This window comes from Lepidothrix coronata, unplaced genomic scaffold (assembly GCF_001604755.1).
Source record: "Lepidothrix coronata isolate B3197 unplaced genomic scaffold, Lepidothrix_coronata-1.0 Scaffold4, whole genome shotgun sequence".
NCBI lineage: Eukaryota > Metazoa > Chordata > Aves > Passeriformes > Pipridae > Lepidothrix > Lepidothrix coronata.
The window spans coordinates 10,151,377-10,167,180 of NW_016690184.1; the positions used below are offsets into that span (position 1 = coordinate 10,151,377).

General features: G+C 40.1%; 2 protein-coding genes across 3 annotated transcripts in view; one reads left to right on the forward strand and one right to left on the reverse strand.

Moving 5' to 3' along the window:
- RARS2 (arginyl-tRNA synthetase 2, mitochondrial) overlaps positions 1-14,358 on the reverse strand; it is a 36,439-nt gene extending 22,081 nt beyond the window's left edge. Inside the window, exons 1-7 of the mRNA XM_017825882.1 lie at positions 14,289-14,358; positions 13,548-13,621; positions 12,832-12,937; positions 9,523-9,606; positions 6,037-6,134; positions 4,843-4,898; positions 3,175-3,258 (exon numbers count right to left, since the gene is read on the reverse strand). Of these exons, the coding sequence (XP_017681371.1) occupies positions 3,175-3,258; positions 4,843-4,898; positions 6,037-6,134; positions 9,523-9,606; positions 12,832-12,937; positions 13,548-13,621; positions 14,289-14,327 (541 nt within the window). The 5' untranslated portion in view covers positions 14,328-14,358. The remainder of the gene's footprint in view (positions 1-3,174; positions 3,259-4,842; positions 4,899-6,036; positions 6,135-9,522; positions 9,607-12,831; positions 12,938-13,547; positions 13,622-14,288) is intronic.
- Positions 14,359-14,435: 77 nt separating this feature from the next.
- ORC3 (origin recognition complex subunit 3) overlaps positions 14,436-15,804 on the forward strand; it is a 34,606-nt gene continuing 33,237 nt past the window's right edge. For both annotated transcript variants that reach the window (XM_017825409.1, XM_017825418.1), the window contains exon 1: positions 14,436-14,555. In XM_017825409.1, the coding sequence (XP_017680898.1) occupies positions 14,532-14,555 (24 nt within the window). In that variant the 5' untranslated portion in view covers positions 14,436-14,531. The remainder of the gene's footprint in view (positions 14,556-15,804) is intronic.

The following is a 15,804-nucleotide window of genomic DNA, read 5'->3' on the forward strand; positions in this document are numbered from 1 at the left end:
AGGACAATAGAAACAGGAACACAATGTGGTATTCCACATATCACTCATGCAATATTTTCAAAGGAACTTTTTGCTGCATGCTTAGAATACGCAGCTTTTTTCACATGTCCAATTTGGCTTCAGCTCTTCCCAAAAGCCACCTGAAAGGGCAAGAAATCCAAATCCCATTCTTTTTGTCTGCAAAAAACACCACACTAACACCTTCAGTAATGTCTCTTAGATTATCTGACGCTAAATTCAAGGCCATCTGAGTTGACAAGGACCAGGACTGATGTAGGAATAGGTATGCAGTTATCCTTTTGAAAAAGCCTCTGCAACTAAACAAATAGCACTGTCTCAAGACTTCCCTCTGAGAAACACTGAGCGTAGTAGAAGCCATGGCAGACTCAAGGAAGAAAAACAGGTTAGGGTTTAGGAAATAAAATTAGTCTAATCCTACTGAAAGAAAGTTTAGCTAAGGACAGCTTGTTCTACAAACAATTGGAGCTTGATTTCCTAATGATCTCTCTTAGATATCAGTGTACCTAAATATTCCACTTTTCAATGCTGACTTCACAATCCAATCCCCAGCACAACTGCCAGTCTTTATTTAACCCAAACACATCCTTCCACACATTTTCTGTCTTCCCCGAACTACCTCCAGACCTTGGTACACTCACCAGTTATTGGCAAGATGCAGCATGTGTTGAGACCAGTTCTGACTTAGAGGTGCTGACTGGTTTGCTGGCAGGCTAAACACAAAAGTTAACTCTCTCCCACAGGGCGTTACTTTGTATTGCTATCCCTATTCATCTGCCAATTGTCACAATTCCAAAGGAAATTAGTTTTCTTGGAGACATTTTTCCTTGTCAGATCTGGTTGAAGTTGGCCAATGGGTTCAAAATCTATTAGGAGCAGAGTGACAGGAAGACAGATTGACAGACGTTGTGGCTGCATAAACACTGTTACCTTAAGAAACCTGTTCCAAAACTGCCTGAAGGTTGAGCACTTCTCTGCCACGTTTCAGCAAAATATGTTTTCAATCATCAAATTTTAAAGCCTCTGACAATAGCAGTTGTAAAAGAAATGCTGACAGATGGTTAATTACAGCACTGCTTCTGAGAAAGGACCACTATAACAATATTTCAATGCTGTAATTTTGTGAAGCATGACCATATTATTTGTTATAATACCTGTCATATATTTGAGCTAAGCCAGCCCAGATAAAGAGGGGATCACCTATTTTGAAAGAAACAGTTGGAACTACTAGGTCAGTTGTGTGCTGCTTAACAGGTACATGTGTAAATAACAGGCATTGTGATCTTTATACCTTCAGGAAACTTAGCATTAAAATACATTAAATTCCTAATACTGAGAATTCAGAGTGCTATTTAGTATCTTCAAAGAAAGACAGAATGAGGTCAGCTGAGAAGACTTTTAACCACATTGCATTTCATTGCTTCACTGTCATTGCCACATTGATTATACAATAGCATAGTGATAAAATTATGTTTAAGGGTCAAAAATGAATGAAATGTGCAATAATGAAACTGACTGAATTTTTGGTGAACTCATTCCGCATTCAATTCCTATAAACAAATTCTAAGTGAGGCAAAGCTCTGCTATAAGCTACTGTTTCATCAGAAACAGGATCAGGGAAGACAAGCTGCAGAGGAAATAATTTAACAAAGGAAAGAATATTCTATTACTGGTCTCACAGTCATACGAACGTTACACTGCACTGTCTAAATGCCAGGAATTTAATCTAGAAGGAATAATGGGTAAACTGAATATTTTTGTTACGTTATCTACAGTTAGGAATCTAAATACATAAATGGAGTGAAAGTAGAGTATTTAGTAACCCAACTCTGTTCGTAAAATTGATTCCTTGATGTCCCCATAAACAGCAGTACCATTGAAACTGGAGGGAGCAGAATAAAGGCTGGAATAAGCAAAAGTGACTGCTTAATGGACACTGCATTTTGTGTTTGCCATTCAAAAATAGTTTCCAAAGCTTATTACAAAAGAAGTGGGGGATTTTTATAGTTTTCACAGGTGTACCAGCCTTAAAGAATGAGCAAGTGAGGATGACTGCCTTTTTTTAAATGCCGAAAATATGTCAAAACAGCTTTTTTGAGGAAATTAGAAAAAAAAGAGGACAATACAAATAAATTTAAAATGCAAGATTAACAGAAGTCAACAAAGTTGTGAATTCTATGGATGGGTCAGCTGCCATAAAAGAGGGATGGTTATAGATCCAGCAATTGGACTTAAATGATCTGTGGTCAGGGAATAAATATCAAGCTATGCAAGGCTGTACATGAGAGGATTTTTCAGTCCTCACTTGTCTAATGGACATTTCAGAAGAGGTGGGAATGTCTATGTGTGTGCATACATGATTAGTTTTCCACAACCTATTCACTTGCACATTCTCCACCTATACACCTCTCTTGTGCTACATTTTAAGCAGAAGCTGAATATTTTGGGGAAAGTGTAGGGATATCTTTAAAGATACAGACTCCCTGGGCCTCAACCTGCCAAAATTTGGTTGTTGTGGAAATTAATTATGCTCTATGAATAATGAACTACTTTCCAAAAGGAACAACAACAACAAAAAAAAACACACACACAAAAAAACCCCACATAAAGAAAACACACAAACACACACAAAGACAACCCAAATATAAAATACACATTGTTACAATTATTCTGTTGTTGTGGCCTAGGCAAGTTAGCAACCTTACTCTTCCACAAGTGTTACACATGCAAAGTCTGAATAAGGAAGACTGGATCACAGCAGACCTGCAACAGTTACGGTAACAGGTACACCTTTTGTCTGGAGGCAGCAACAGAAGTCTGCTCAGCCATGAGGACTCCAAAGCTGTAACAAGCATACTCAGAAAATAACCCCCAAACTACACACAAGTAATCTGAGAGAGGAGCTACTGAGGGACAGAGGAACTGTTGGGTAAATTTCCTCCTGTTATTTCTTGTACAGCAGTACAGGTCATACTGCTGATGAATCAGTCTGGATTGTTTCGTTCATATTTTAAGGAAATTAACTATATATTACATGCATGGAAACAGGATATCACTCTTTATGAGTGCAGAGTGGCCAGCAAAAACTGAAGCTGGACACCTAGACCATGTGATACAGTAGAAAAGGAGACAGAATAAACAAGTATTAAAACATACCAAACTGCATGCCCCAGTCACCAAGGTAATTTATTCTTACTACTTCATGTCCCAGTGCAAGTTTGAGATTTGCTATAAAATTCCCTGGTAAGGAAAAAAAAAAAGATATTACTATTCAGTTGTAGGTAGTCTCTCATGCCTACAAAGTTTCTGTTTTCTACAGTTTGTATAATCTGTATTCAAAAGGAAGAGGAAAAGCAATCAGATGGATTATTCCTTAGAATTTCCTAAAATACTTCACAACTAAAAACAATAGTAGGAGTAACAGTAAAAAGCGAGTTCCTTTCTGAGCAGAAAAAGAAATGTCATGCATTTGAAAAGTGCCATAAAGTATCTCACACAACAGTGATAAAAACATACACAGGTGTATGCACACGCACAATCTGCAAAGTACGCAATCACAAAAAACACCTTTTGAAGTCTTCTTGTACTCTCACAAATATGTGTGTATACAAGTACGTATATATAATTCCATCAGAGTCAGGTAACCTCATACCAGGAGGTCAGGCAAGCACTCAAGATTCATAAACTCCTGTTAACTGTGATGTTAAACAGAGAACATCAAGTCCTGAATCTCTGTACACTGTTGGGGCAGTTCTGAGCTCTGCACTTAACGCGCTACACCCCAAACTTATCATATCACATAAGGACATCTTAGTTCTAACCATTGTTACAATAAAAGCCCCTCATCTCTCTCCTGAGCTTAGCAACAGCTATGGAATTCCAAAGAAGAAATACCCATATCCCTTCTTCCATTTTCCTGTGTTTCAATTCCTGTGTTTCCTGTGTTTCAATTTTCCTGTGTCTTTTAATTACAATACGGATGTTAAGGATGCAGAAAACTTTCTCCTCTTATGTTGTTATAACACTGTATTATAGCTTGCAATTAGTCTCAATCACATTCTCTGTAGTTAATTCATTCTCTTACCACGGAACAAACACTGATCTACAGAACTGTTTTTGAAAGTGGGTTTTTTTCCTGTAACAAAGGGTCCCGAAGTGGAACACAAAGAGTAATCTTATTCAACTATCAGCCCATGAAGAGGCACAATTATCAACTTTATGTAATTAATAATTATACATGATACTTTAAGTACTTTATGACTAATACAATATTAGATGCACAGATGCCGTAGGATCTTCTACTAATAACCCACTAGTTTTTGTTGTGAGAGAGGGAAATGAGGGAGCAATAATGTTTTCCATGTGTCACTAGAGTACTGCACAATAAACTTATTAATTATACCATTAGAAATTACAGCAACTGTGCCAGTAATACTGCCATAAAGTAATTAAAAGCAAGCTTTTTCCAAGACAGACACCAAGACAACTATCTGACTGCTCTGCAGTCCAGTGCAAATTAGGAATTTAAAATTCAAAGGACTCATGACACCTCAATGAAAACTGAATTGGATGTCTTTGTAGAGCAATTTAAAACTACTCAATTTAATATTCACAGTCATAAAACTACATTACATGTGACTTAAACCTGCCAGCAACACACCACTTTCTTCTCTTCACTGCATAATAAGCAAAAGGTTTTTAATTAGCAAGTTGAGCCTCACGTGGCCCCTCCACCAGAGGAGCGAAAGGTTAGCAGTGCTCCCCTGTCAAGTGAAACAGGAAGACAAAGAAGCCCTTTTGGAAGGCAGTTAAATGCACACTTACCTACTATCGTGGAACGCAAATGTCCGATGTGAAACCTTTTGGCAATATTAGGGGAGCTGTAACAAATTTTCACAAATAATGTTTGTTCAATGCACAAGACTACCAGATCACCAAGTCAAAATACTTGAACTCATGGATCTAGCAGAAGAGCTGAAATAAAATCACCATTTTCAATTTTTTCTTAAGATTCCCTGATTAGCTTCTGTTCTAGACGGCAAATTTTCCTATCCAACCAGCTTTTCGTCCAATATCAGTTAACAACTAGAGTTGTAGGGAAAAAAGAAACCACAAAACACCCCAAAACCAACAGCAACAAAAAATCCAAACCAACCAACCCCCAACTATACTAGTGACAAAGAACTGAAAATATCTTCCCACTATTTACATGCTTTGGACATATGGATCATTCTCTTCACACCTTTATTAGAGATAAATCTTATACCAGGACTGGAGATCTTGTGTACAAGAATCAGTAACTGAAATCACATCTTCTCCAACGATGCCCCACTCAAAAAACCCCAAATCAAACAAGAACACAACCCTGTACCCACAACTGTTTGCTCTGATAACAAAATGGAAGTTCAGTTATGAAAATTCACCCTTCAAATTAAAGCCAAGGGCTTGCTTTCCATGACTATAAAAGCCTGCAGAGGGAATATAAGTGAACAAAAATACTTATCCATAAAAAGATCTGAGTCAGCCACTTTTCATTCCACAAGCAAGTGACTGTAAACAAAATTGCACTGGATAGAAATTTTGAGGCTAGCAATAGAGAAGATTTAGCAAGATAAATGCCTGGCTGCTTTAATAAGTCAGGAAGAAAGGTATTAAGGTGACAAAAGAAATAGATTAGTGGCTGAAAATTCAGATCATGTTTCCTCATAACAAAATAAAAGAAGCTTACTTAAAAACTGAATGCTACTATGCACTAAATGAGAGTAGTCTTAGTGGAGGGCAGTGTGAGGCATGAATCCCTTAAATATCAAAAATATATTCTGGTAAAAAGCCTCAATTCCCTAAATATAACTTATATTCTACTTGGCAAATTAACATTAGAGTATTAAATACAGTTGAATACTGTAAAAATATGATTTAACATCACAGGCATCATACATTACAGCAGTGAATATCAACCAGCAAATATCAATTAGCAGACAAGCCAATTCTCTCAAAGGACTCCTCACATGTGCTTACCTGAACTCAATCACTGCCTTTTGTCTAGGCACTGCAGAGAAAATTTCACTTTTTACTCCATATTCTGAGCCATCTTTGAACACCTGCTGCAACACAGCCTAAAGCACAAGGAAGATAAAAAAAAATACAAAAGAAAGTTTCAACAACAGAAAGCATTATCAGGAAAACTGTTTACCGGCCACACAAGAGACTGATCCACATCCTTTATCCACATTAGCAATCAGATGGGTGGTCTGCCAAGCAAACAAGGTCTCATATGCAGAAGAAAATGCCATTAGCTTTTGAAAACTGTATCTGACCAACTAAAAAAGTTAGAGAAAGTGTAGGCAGAGTTTTGGTGAAAATCAAGGCTGAGTTTTGTAAAAACTTTCTATTTTCTGCTTCTTTAGTGCCAAGGAAATCCAACTATTCAATCCCCATGTATCAAAACACCCCTTCTTCTTTTCCCCCACCTGCAAGTCTGTAATGCCACTATGAATGGTCTGCACAAAAATATGTCTGCTTTGCAAGCACGGAGCCTGTGTATAACACCTTAAAATATTTCCTCAACACAGTTTGTGGGAAGAGGAATCCTATGCTGACTACACTATCAGTAATGTGCTCATACAGCAGTCGGTCCCTGTACATCCCCCACATACTTCACTTTGTCACGCAGGCCAATACATTACAAACCCAATATATTGTATTGGTTTTCTGTGGCCATGTTTTGGTAGCAGCAGGGCTACAGGGGTGGCTTCTGTTGGAAGCTTCCAGAAGCTTCCTCCATGTCCTGAACAGTGAATGCCAGCCAGCTCCAGGACAGGACCCGCTGCTGGCCAAGGCCGAGCCAATCGGGAATGACAGTAAAGCCTCTGTGATAACTTATTTAAGAAGGAAGAAAAAAGTTATTGCACAGATGTAATTCCAGCCAGGGAAGAGCGGAGGGAGAACATGTGAGCAACAACACAGACACCAAGGTCAGTGCAGAAGGAGGAGGAAGAGGTGCTCCAGGAGCTAGAGCTGAAGTTCATCGGCAGCCCATGATGGAGCAGCTGTGCCCCTGCAGCCCATGGAGGACCATTGGGGTGCAGAGACCCACCTGCAGCTCATGGAGGAGTCCATGCCAGAACAGGTGGGAGGCTGTGACTCCATGGGAGGCCTGTGTTGGAAGAGGTCCTGACAGGGACCTGCTAACTCATGGAGAGAGGAGCCCTTCCTGGTAGGACTTGTGGCCCTTTGGGGCACACACGCTGGAGCACCTTGTTCCTGAAGGACTGCACCCCATGGAAGAGTGACCCACGTGGCAGCAGTTTCATGAAGAACTGTTGCCCGAGAGATGGACTCATGCCAGAGAGGTCCATGAAGGACTGTTTCCCATGGGAGGGACCCCATGGGAGCAGGGGGAGGACTCCTCTCCCTGAGCAGTGGCAGAAACAACAACTGACCATAACCCCGTTCCCTGTCTCCCTGCACTGCTGGGAAGGAGGAGGGATTGGGGGAAGGTGTTTTTAAGATTTGTTTACTTCTCATCCTCCTGATATGATTCTGTTAGCAATAAATTTAGTTAATATTCCCACTTTGAGTCTGTTCTGCCTGTGACAGTGATCAGTAAGTGATCTCTCTCCCAATCCTTATCTTAACTCACGAATCCTTCATTATATCATTATATTTTCTCCTTTGTCCAGTTGTAGAAGGGAGTGAAAGAGTGGCTTTAGTGAGTATCTGGCAGCCAGCCAGGGTCAATCCACTACATATATGAAGCTGTATGCATTGGCCAAGCTTCCTGAAGATAACAGGAGGCTTTAAGAAAGCGAACCAAAGTGGAAATCTCATTTCATTCAGTGGAAACTTTCCTTCCCCCCCCTTAAAAAATCACTTTAAATTTTTTCCGCAATAGATAATGAATAATTTTTTCTTAAAAAAGGAAAAGCATCTGTAGAAACCATTTTTATTCTGTTCTTACTGTGACACCTAAGAAGGCACACGCTAAGCTAGACACACACAAAAATTTACTCATAGACCTATTCTCTTTATCAACAAAAGTTACAGTTAGCTTTTTTCTTTCCTCTCTCCTCAGCGACATAATGCAAAATTACATGTCCTAATTCCACATATTTTTTCCAGCAAAACTCTATTAAGCCAGACACAATTTTGCTTGAACCATTAAACTGACTAGAATTGCTACAGATAAAGCACCTCGTGAAATCCTACCCATAAATAAAATTTAGCTCAAACTACTCTTTCAGTGCTATGTTCTTATCATGATGGATTGACTATAAATAGCTAATGAAAAATTAAAGGGATAAAGCAACTGATTGATAGGTATGCCTATGCAATACCTGATAAAAAAGGATCTTTTCATTCAGGAAAAGAGGACTGCAAGCCTAAGTGACTCACTGGAAGTCCTGATGGGAAAAGGGCTTCACCAGTATCAGGTAAGACCTGATTTCTTGCCCCTAATTCACATGTGGTTATTTTTCTCAGACCACAATATCATTTTCCACAAGAATTGTTAATCCTATAGATTAAGGCCATGAACAACAACACAACAGCAGTTGTTAGCTGAACAAGTTAGTTGAACTGGTTTAGCAATGCTTTCATTCAGTCCCCAGTCTAACAGTACCAGTCATCCACATATTTTTATGAAGCTCTTTGAAATAATCCAGAGTACAACTGTCACACTACTCTTACAGCCTGAGCTATATCTTCCTTTCACTACTGGTTTTAAATATTTTTGTTTTATTTTAGCAATTTTGAGCCAAACTCCCATGCCTCTATTTCCAATCAGATCCAGCTGGTTTAACTTACTGCGTATAGATGAAAAAAAAAAAACTAAAGAATTTCCTGTACCATTGGTTATAAAAAGCATCCAGTAACAACCCTTATGTTCACTAGCAAATTTTCTTCCTCTTCCATGACATGAAAAATTTCTTTGGAAGTGCCTTTGCCTTATTCCAGACTTGAGGCCACTTATCATCAAGAACTGTGGCTTCTTTAATCAGCCAACACTAATATCCATTGGCTCGGTTATAAGCATTAGGAATATACCTTCAGTCAGAATGTCGAGGAATACAACTTCCTTCATTTTCTTAATTTCTTTTTTTTAGTGAAGCGTGTAATAATAGATCTGCTATCAAATATTTTTATTTGAGGTAAAAAGAAGTCTCTTTACATGCAAGATCAAAACTTTTGAGTTGTAGACTGTAGAAACTCAAAGATTTAACCAATTAACCAAGCCTGCATTTTAAAGCAGAGAGAGAGGAAAAAAAGAGGAGTTAAGGTTATCAGTGAACAGTAGATACATTGTTTCCTCATAAGGATAAACTTTTGTGACCCTCATTCCAAACTCTAGGCCTACATAACAAATCGGCAACAGAGATCCTCGAAGAGAACTTATGAAAGACAGTTTTACAAAAAAAATACATTTTCAAGACAACAGTAGGTATTCTATAGTTTTATACTGAAGAATTTATTTTTACCTTAAAGCACCTGAAAGATACTACTCACCTTTGCTAATAATTCCCTGTTTATTGTAAAGTTCACTGTTCCTGGACCAGCGCTGATTTCACTCACTACAGCATCACATTTTAGCTAAAAGAACAAAATAAAACAGAAACTCTACGTGAAAACAGGTAAACTGGAAAACTGTAATTCGATCCACTGTAAATATTGATTTAGTCCACTGTAAACATTAAATGTTATTTGCTAGTTTGAAGCAATCAGAAATGGATCATTTCATCAATCCTGCTGGAAAAGGAATGATTTTATTATTTCCCATCCGTGCTTAATAGGTCTGAATACAACTCGACTTGAAATGTCACACATATGTTCTATTTCAGCTCCTGCCTGTGCACGGTCTGTGTTTTCTTTTGACTGGGAGCAGTAGCTGAACCCTTTGTACAGACAAAAGCTGAGATACATTTGACAACTTACACAGTACCTGACAGCACTTAACAAAAACAACAAAAAAAGTTCAGTGACAACAGGCTGCAGTGCCCAGTGACACAAAATATACCCTGAGACTGGCTCAGTTGGTTAGAGCACGGTGCTAATAACAACAGGGTCATGGGTTCAATCCTCATATGGACCATTCACTTAAGAGCTGGACTAGATAATTCTTGTGAGTCCCTTCCAACTTGGAATATTCTGTGATTCTGTATAAAATAAAGATGTTAAAGGGCAATTTATTAAAAATTTTAATTACAACTATCCATGTTTTGAAAATTCTGAACCCATAAGGCATATCTGGGCAACCAACACCTAATGTCAACACAAATTTGGGCCTCTTTATGGGATGGGAGTTTTGGATCTCAACCTCTCAGGTTTGAGAGCTTCTTATTAAACTAGCCTTCATAGCCAAGAAATTGTCAAAAAAAAAAAAAAGAGGGACAAAAAGCATATAAGGAAATGACACAAACCTTATCACTTGGTTAAAATCTTTGAGAGGCGAGCTATACATTTCTACTGAAGCTCATCAGCATGAAGAGGAAATTGTACCCCCATGCTAGGTCTCCAGCTTAGACACTGACCTAACCAGGAGAAATGACAGCTAGTCTTGAAGTTCTTTAACCTTCGCAAGCTCTGATAACAACAAATACCAGTGTTAATTCACAAGCTACATAAAAAAATCCCGAAACATTTACTGGTTTGATGCTGAATTTCCCATTTTACTGTTTTACAGAAGGTCCTTTCTACTTATGGGGCAGAGAAAAACCAGAAATATACACCGGACTTTCTCCATAACATTTGTTCTGATAAATGTTTTCTACATTTGTCATTTGTCATGTCAGTAGTTTTCATCTCTTTAACATGAGAGCTGATTTGGCCCCTCCATAGCTTTAACAACCTCTCCTCCAAGTGCCCTGTGGTTCTTTAGTAACCAGATGTCCCCATGCCCAAGGCTTGGACCAGAATGCCACTGTGCTGTACAAAGGCACAGAAACCCCCAACACAATGTCCCCTGCACAAAGAACTAACAGCACAGAAACGAAACAAGAATTAGTCAGCCAGATGAAATCAAAAGCCCATGGAAACAAGACCCTTTTGACACACAATTCTCAGCACCCAGAGCACATTATGTTTCATTTAGTATCACACTGCTGTATTACTTAGACTATTTTAGTCAACGGGAAAAATTTCCACCTCTTCCGCCTAACCTAAATATCTTTATTTCAAACATTGTGACCTATTTCCTCAGAGAGTGACTAAGAGCACACTGCTGAATATTAAGGCACTCCAACAACTGTTTGTCATGACAAAAACTGGTAACTGCCTGCATTTTTCTGATAGTTTTAGATACATAGTCTTACTTTGTTAGTTTATACACTGCTCACTTCTTTGTAGAAGATATGACCAATTTAAACAAATTATACTAAATGCATCCCCTTTATTCATCACTCAACAAAAAACATTCCTAAGAGATTATGGATTCTTTTCTAACTGGCATGGTCTATGCAATTTGGGAGCTTACACTGATGGTCTGTTCTTTACTATTACAATTGCTCCTCCATATAAAGCTTTAGGGCTAAATGTCCCAGGTTTATTTAATAAGCCACAAACAATAAAGGAGGGAGGCAATTTTCAGCTTCCTAAACACTGGGAATAGCAGCTGTTTTTAAAATGAAAGACGGGGCACAGGATAAAAAACTTGTTCCCATGACAATGTAGTCATTGAAACAGATTACAAAGGAGGTTGTCAGATCTTTGGAGGCTTTCAACACCTGATTTAATTTTAAAAGTCCTCAGCAACCTCATCCAAATATCTTCAACAACCTGGACTGGGGAGGAGATGGGAACAGATAACTTCCTGAAGTCCTTTCCCACCTCAATTATTTTATGGGTCCAGAAAATCTTTAAGCTGCTTCAGAACTTTTGGTTGTACATCTGTGCACCATCAGTTCCTTCACCTGAGTCAGGATACTTATCTTGTTAAAGAAACAGGTCCAAGTTATGGACATCTTCAACATCTCAGCAGAGAAAAATGAGATGAAAAATAGTTTAGCTTCTCAATAGTATTACAACTGGGTTTATTTCTCCTTTTTAACTCCTGATTGTAGAGCAATCCTACTGATTCCTTCTCACACTTGCTGGCAATTTCCTAGTTTATACTCCTCCGCATTGGCATCACCAGCACAGCTTTAGATTGTGAATTATCTTTTTTTTTGGCACAAATGATCTCTAAAACCTTAGCATCGCCCTTCCGATTGCCACTTTTTTTTCAACTTTATGTATGCCAGCTTCTCCAGATTTTTATTTCCTTCCATCCTTCAACGTTTGTGTCACTTCTGTAGACCTTGTTTTTCATGCTTCTTCTTTTTTTATGCTGCAGTTAGTCTTAATATCTCAATTACTAAGATTTTCCAAACTAGCACCCCTGAAAAAAATTCCTGTTCTAAGAAAACTCAATTTCAAGCAGCTAGGGATTTGAAAATTTTGGCCTGTTTGTCTCAAAGGCTAAATTTACCCATTGTTTTTCTAGCGCTGGATTTTGCACCTTTGGTTTTCCAAGCCATCACACACTCAATTTCTTCCTCAAATGCTGGCAACAGTACAGACCATGGTATACCCTTTAGATACCCACCTAACTCCACCAGTATTATTTCTCTCAAACTATTTGAAAACAACAATTTCAAGAGAACCTCAAACTGCTTCTCCAATTCCCTGTGAAGATTCTGTGTACAATTACAAGTAGTCATCAAACTACTCCGACCCAGATAGATGCTTGGAGAAAGAACACTTTTTACCTTATGATGTCTCTTACAGCTCTAGTCTATAAGTTTCTTATTGCATAAATATGTGATGAATGCGTTAGCATACCCTTTCAGCCAGCTTCTGAGCTTGAAGATGCAAGTCTTGTGCTAAGCAATCACTAGAACTGTTTTCTATTACAGAAGCAATGGAGAGCCGGAAATCAGCAACATGCCTGAAAAAAAGCACATATGAAAATCAGGAAAAAAACCCTGTTGCAATGCTGGGGAGATCCGGAAGATCCAAGCTGACTTCTGCATATGACAACTCTAGTTGCCAAGCCTAACCCAGACACATATATCTGAAAGTTTACTATGTTTAGAAAGCTGCAATAGAAGACCAAGTATTACCTTTGCTCTAATACAATCAAAAAATAGATATGGTAAGAACACTATTTCAGAATAAACAAAAACTATGCTTATGAGTGAGTGTAATTTACTTGCTAACATCATTACCACTCTTGAGCAGGACACTGAAAAAAAAATCCCATTATAACTTCACATTGGTTCTAAGCAGTTTCACATTCAGATCATTAATGTTAAAGCATTTGCCATTCAAGCACTGGCCGTAATTCGTACAGGCTTTTAAAAAATTATTTTGAGCTTACTTGAAAAGATACAGTGATTTGATTAGATTGCACTATCTTCTTACAATTAAATTGGTACATAAGGTTTGGGTTTTTTTCTGTATTTCTTTTTCCCTAGAGTTAAGCTCTTGCAATAATAAGCATGACATAAAATAATAAAACATGACATAGCATTGTAAGATAAAATGTAAACAACTACCGTTTTTTGGAGACGGGAACGGCAGATATGGACTTTATTAAATTTTCTGGTGGCAGATCCAAAACCTTTGAAAGCTAAATTGGAAATAAAGAACAATTTGGCTTAAGAAGAAAAAAACCTCGACAAACACAAACGAACCAAAAAACCCTCAAACAAACAAAAAAACCCAACCAAACAAAAAAACCCCAAGGAAAAATACTGCTTCCTGTTTAAATACCTATAGAGGATGCGTTGTTTGTATTTGAAAGCAAATTTAAACCCAGGTGAAAAAGGACTTATTAAATATTATGAACAATAGAATAAAATATGCGATACAAACTCAAGAAATGTTAAAGGAGCCTTAGAAAGGCAAAACACCACAGAAGGTTGGGGCTTTTTTTCCCCACAAAGGATCTCGTCAAACCCTCCAGTGCCATTACCGACCGAAGTAATCATGGAATGGCAGAATGGTTTGGGTTGAAAGTGACCTTTAAGACCTTAAAGTTCCAACTCCCTGTCACGTGCAGGGCCACCTTCCACTAGACCAGGTTGCTCAGGGCCCCATCCAACTTGGCCTTGAACACTTCCAGGGATGGTCGCTACACCTCACTCAGTTTATCCCAATCCCAGCTCGGCTGTGGGTCGCGCCCACTGCGAGACGCCCGGGCAGCGGGGGGGGACTCGTAGTGAGGGCGCGAAGGGGATGTGTCGGTCGCGGCGCACTGCCCCTCCGCGCCAGCCGCGGGAGGGAGCGGCGCGTACCTGGGCGGCGATGCTCCTGCGCCAAGAACCCGCCGCCATGGCCGCGCCGCCCGGCGGAACCTCCGCGGCCGCCCCGCCCCCCCCGCGCCGCTCCTTCCGCCCGCCCAGGGGCGGCCCGGGCCGTACCACCCTCGCGTTACAGGGGGAGGCGGGGGGGACGCGCCGGGAGCGCGCGTGCGCCAAAGTCCCGAGGCGTCCTTCTTTCTCCTCCTCACGTCCGATAACGCCGGGGTGTGGGGCGACATGAGCACGTGCTCCGTATCCAAGGTGAGGCGTGGGAGAGAGGGCGGGGGTCTCCCCAGGGAGCAGCGGGGGTTGTGCGGGTGCTGGAGGAGCTGGACCTGCGGTATCGCCCGCCGTGCCCTGCGCCTGCTCCTGCTCCTCTTCCCGCCTCCTCCATTTGCTGCTGTTTCCCGCGTCCCTTCTGCCCAGGTTCCCCGTTGCCCCGTTCCGCTGCCCGTCCCTTCCCAAAGCTTTAGTGGCTTTCCGTGCGCCGGCTCCCTCCGGGTCCTGTTTTTGCCCAAGGCGCTTTGCGTCCTCACCGCAGTCACACGGAATCACAGAATATTCTGAGGTGGAAGGGATCCACGAGGATCATCGAGACCAGCTCTTAGTCCTGCCCAGAACATCCCCAGGAATCACACCATGATTGGTGACTGACACATGGTCATCCATCCACCTGCTCCGCTCTCCCGTTGGCACAATAGGAACGCTTCGCTGGAGCGGAGCGGAGCAGAGCTGTAGCGCCCGTAGGTTTTGTCAGCTGAAGTCTGTTGGCACTTCTTGCTTCCGCTTTCCAAGGCTCGTTGCTTCTGTCCCCAAAACTAATTCAATGCAGAAATAAAGATTAAAGTGCTGTCACCCACAGGTGATGTTAAATATCTGTTATTGCCTTGGTATTTCCGAAATGAAAGCTTTTATCTGGCCAGTAGTCAGGGGTGGCAGTAGGGACAGTGCATTCATCAGAGTTAACATAGCGAGACTTAAAATGTTATATTGAAACATTTGACTTTTAGTCTCGTGCTTGATCATATAGTGAACAACAGCAGTGGTTTCACAGCATCTGTTTTATCATCGCAAGACTGCTGTTACATTGTTTTTCACTCAGTTGGGATGTGTAGCTGGATCCTTTGGTGTGGAAGTTGCTGTGCAGATTATTACTTTCAGGAGCGAAGGGAAGCGCTTCCAAATAAACTTGTAACTTAATCCAAAACTGGTGGATTTCTCTTCAGAAAATGGCTGTGGCCTTTTAGTTTGGTAGTGAAATGTGTCACTCCACTTTGCCTCCCAAGTCCTTTGTGTAGTACTTTGCAGTTTTATGTTCTGATCTCAGCTACATTCAGTGGTGTAGGGAAATCCAATGCTTGTAAAGCATTCAATAGTATTTGAATAGTTTGATTAAGCATATATTCTTCTTTTATATAAGTGATTTACGGTTATTCTGGCCAATTCCATTTGTGCTCCTGTTGTGCATACAGCAGCATAAATAAATCCGTATCTTAAGTTTTTGCAGTGG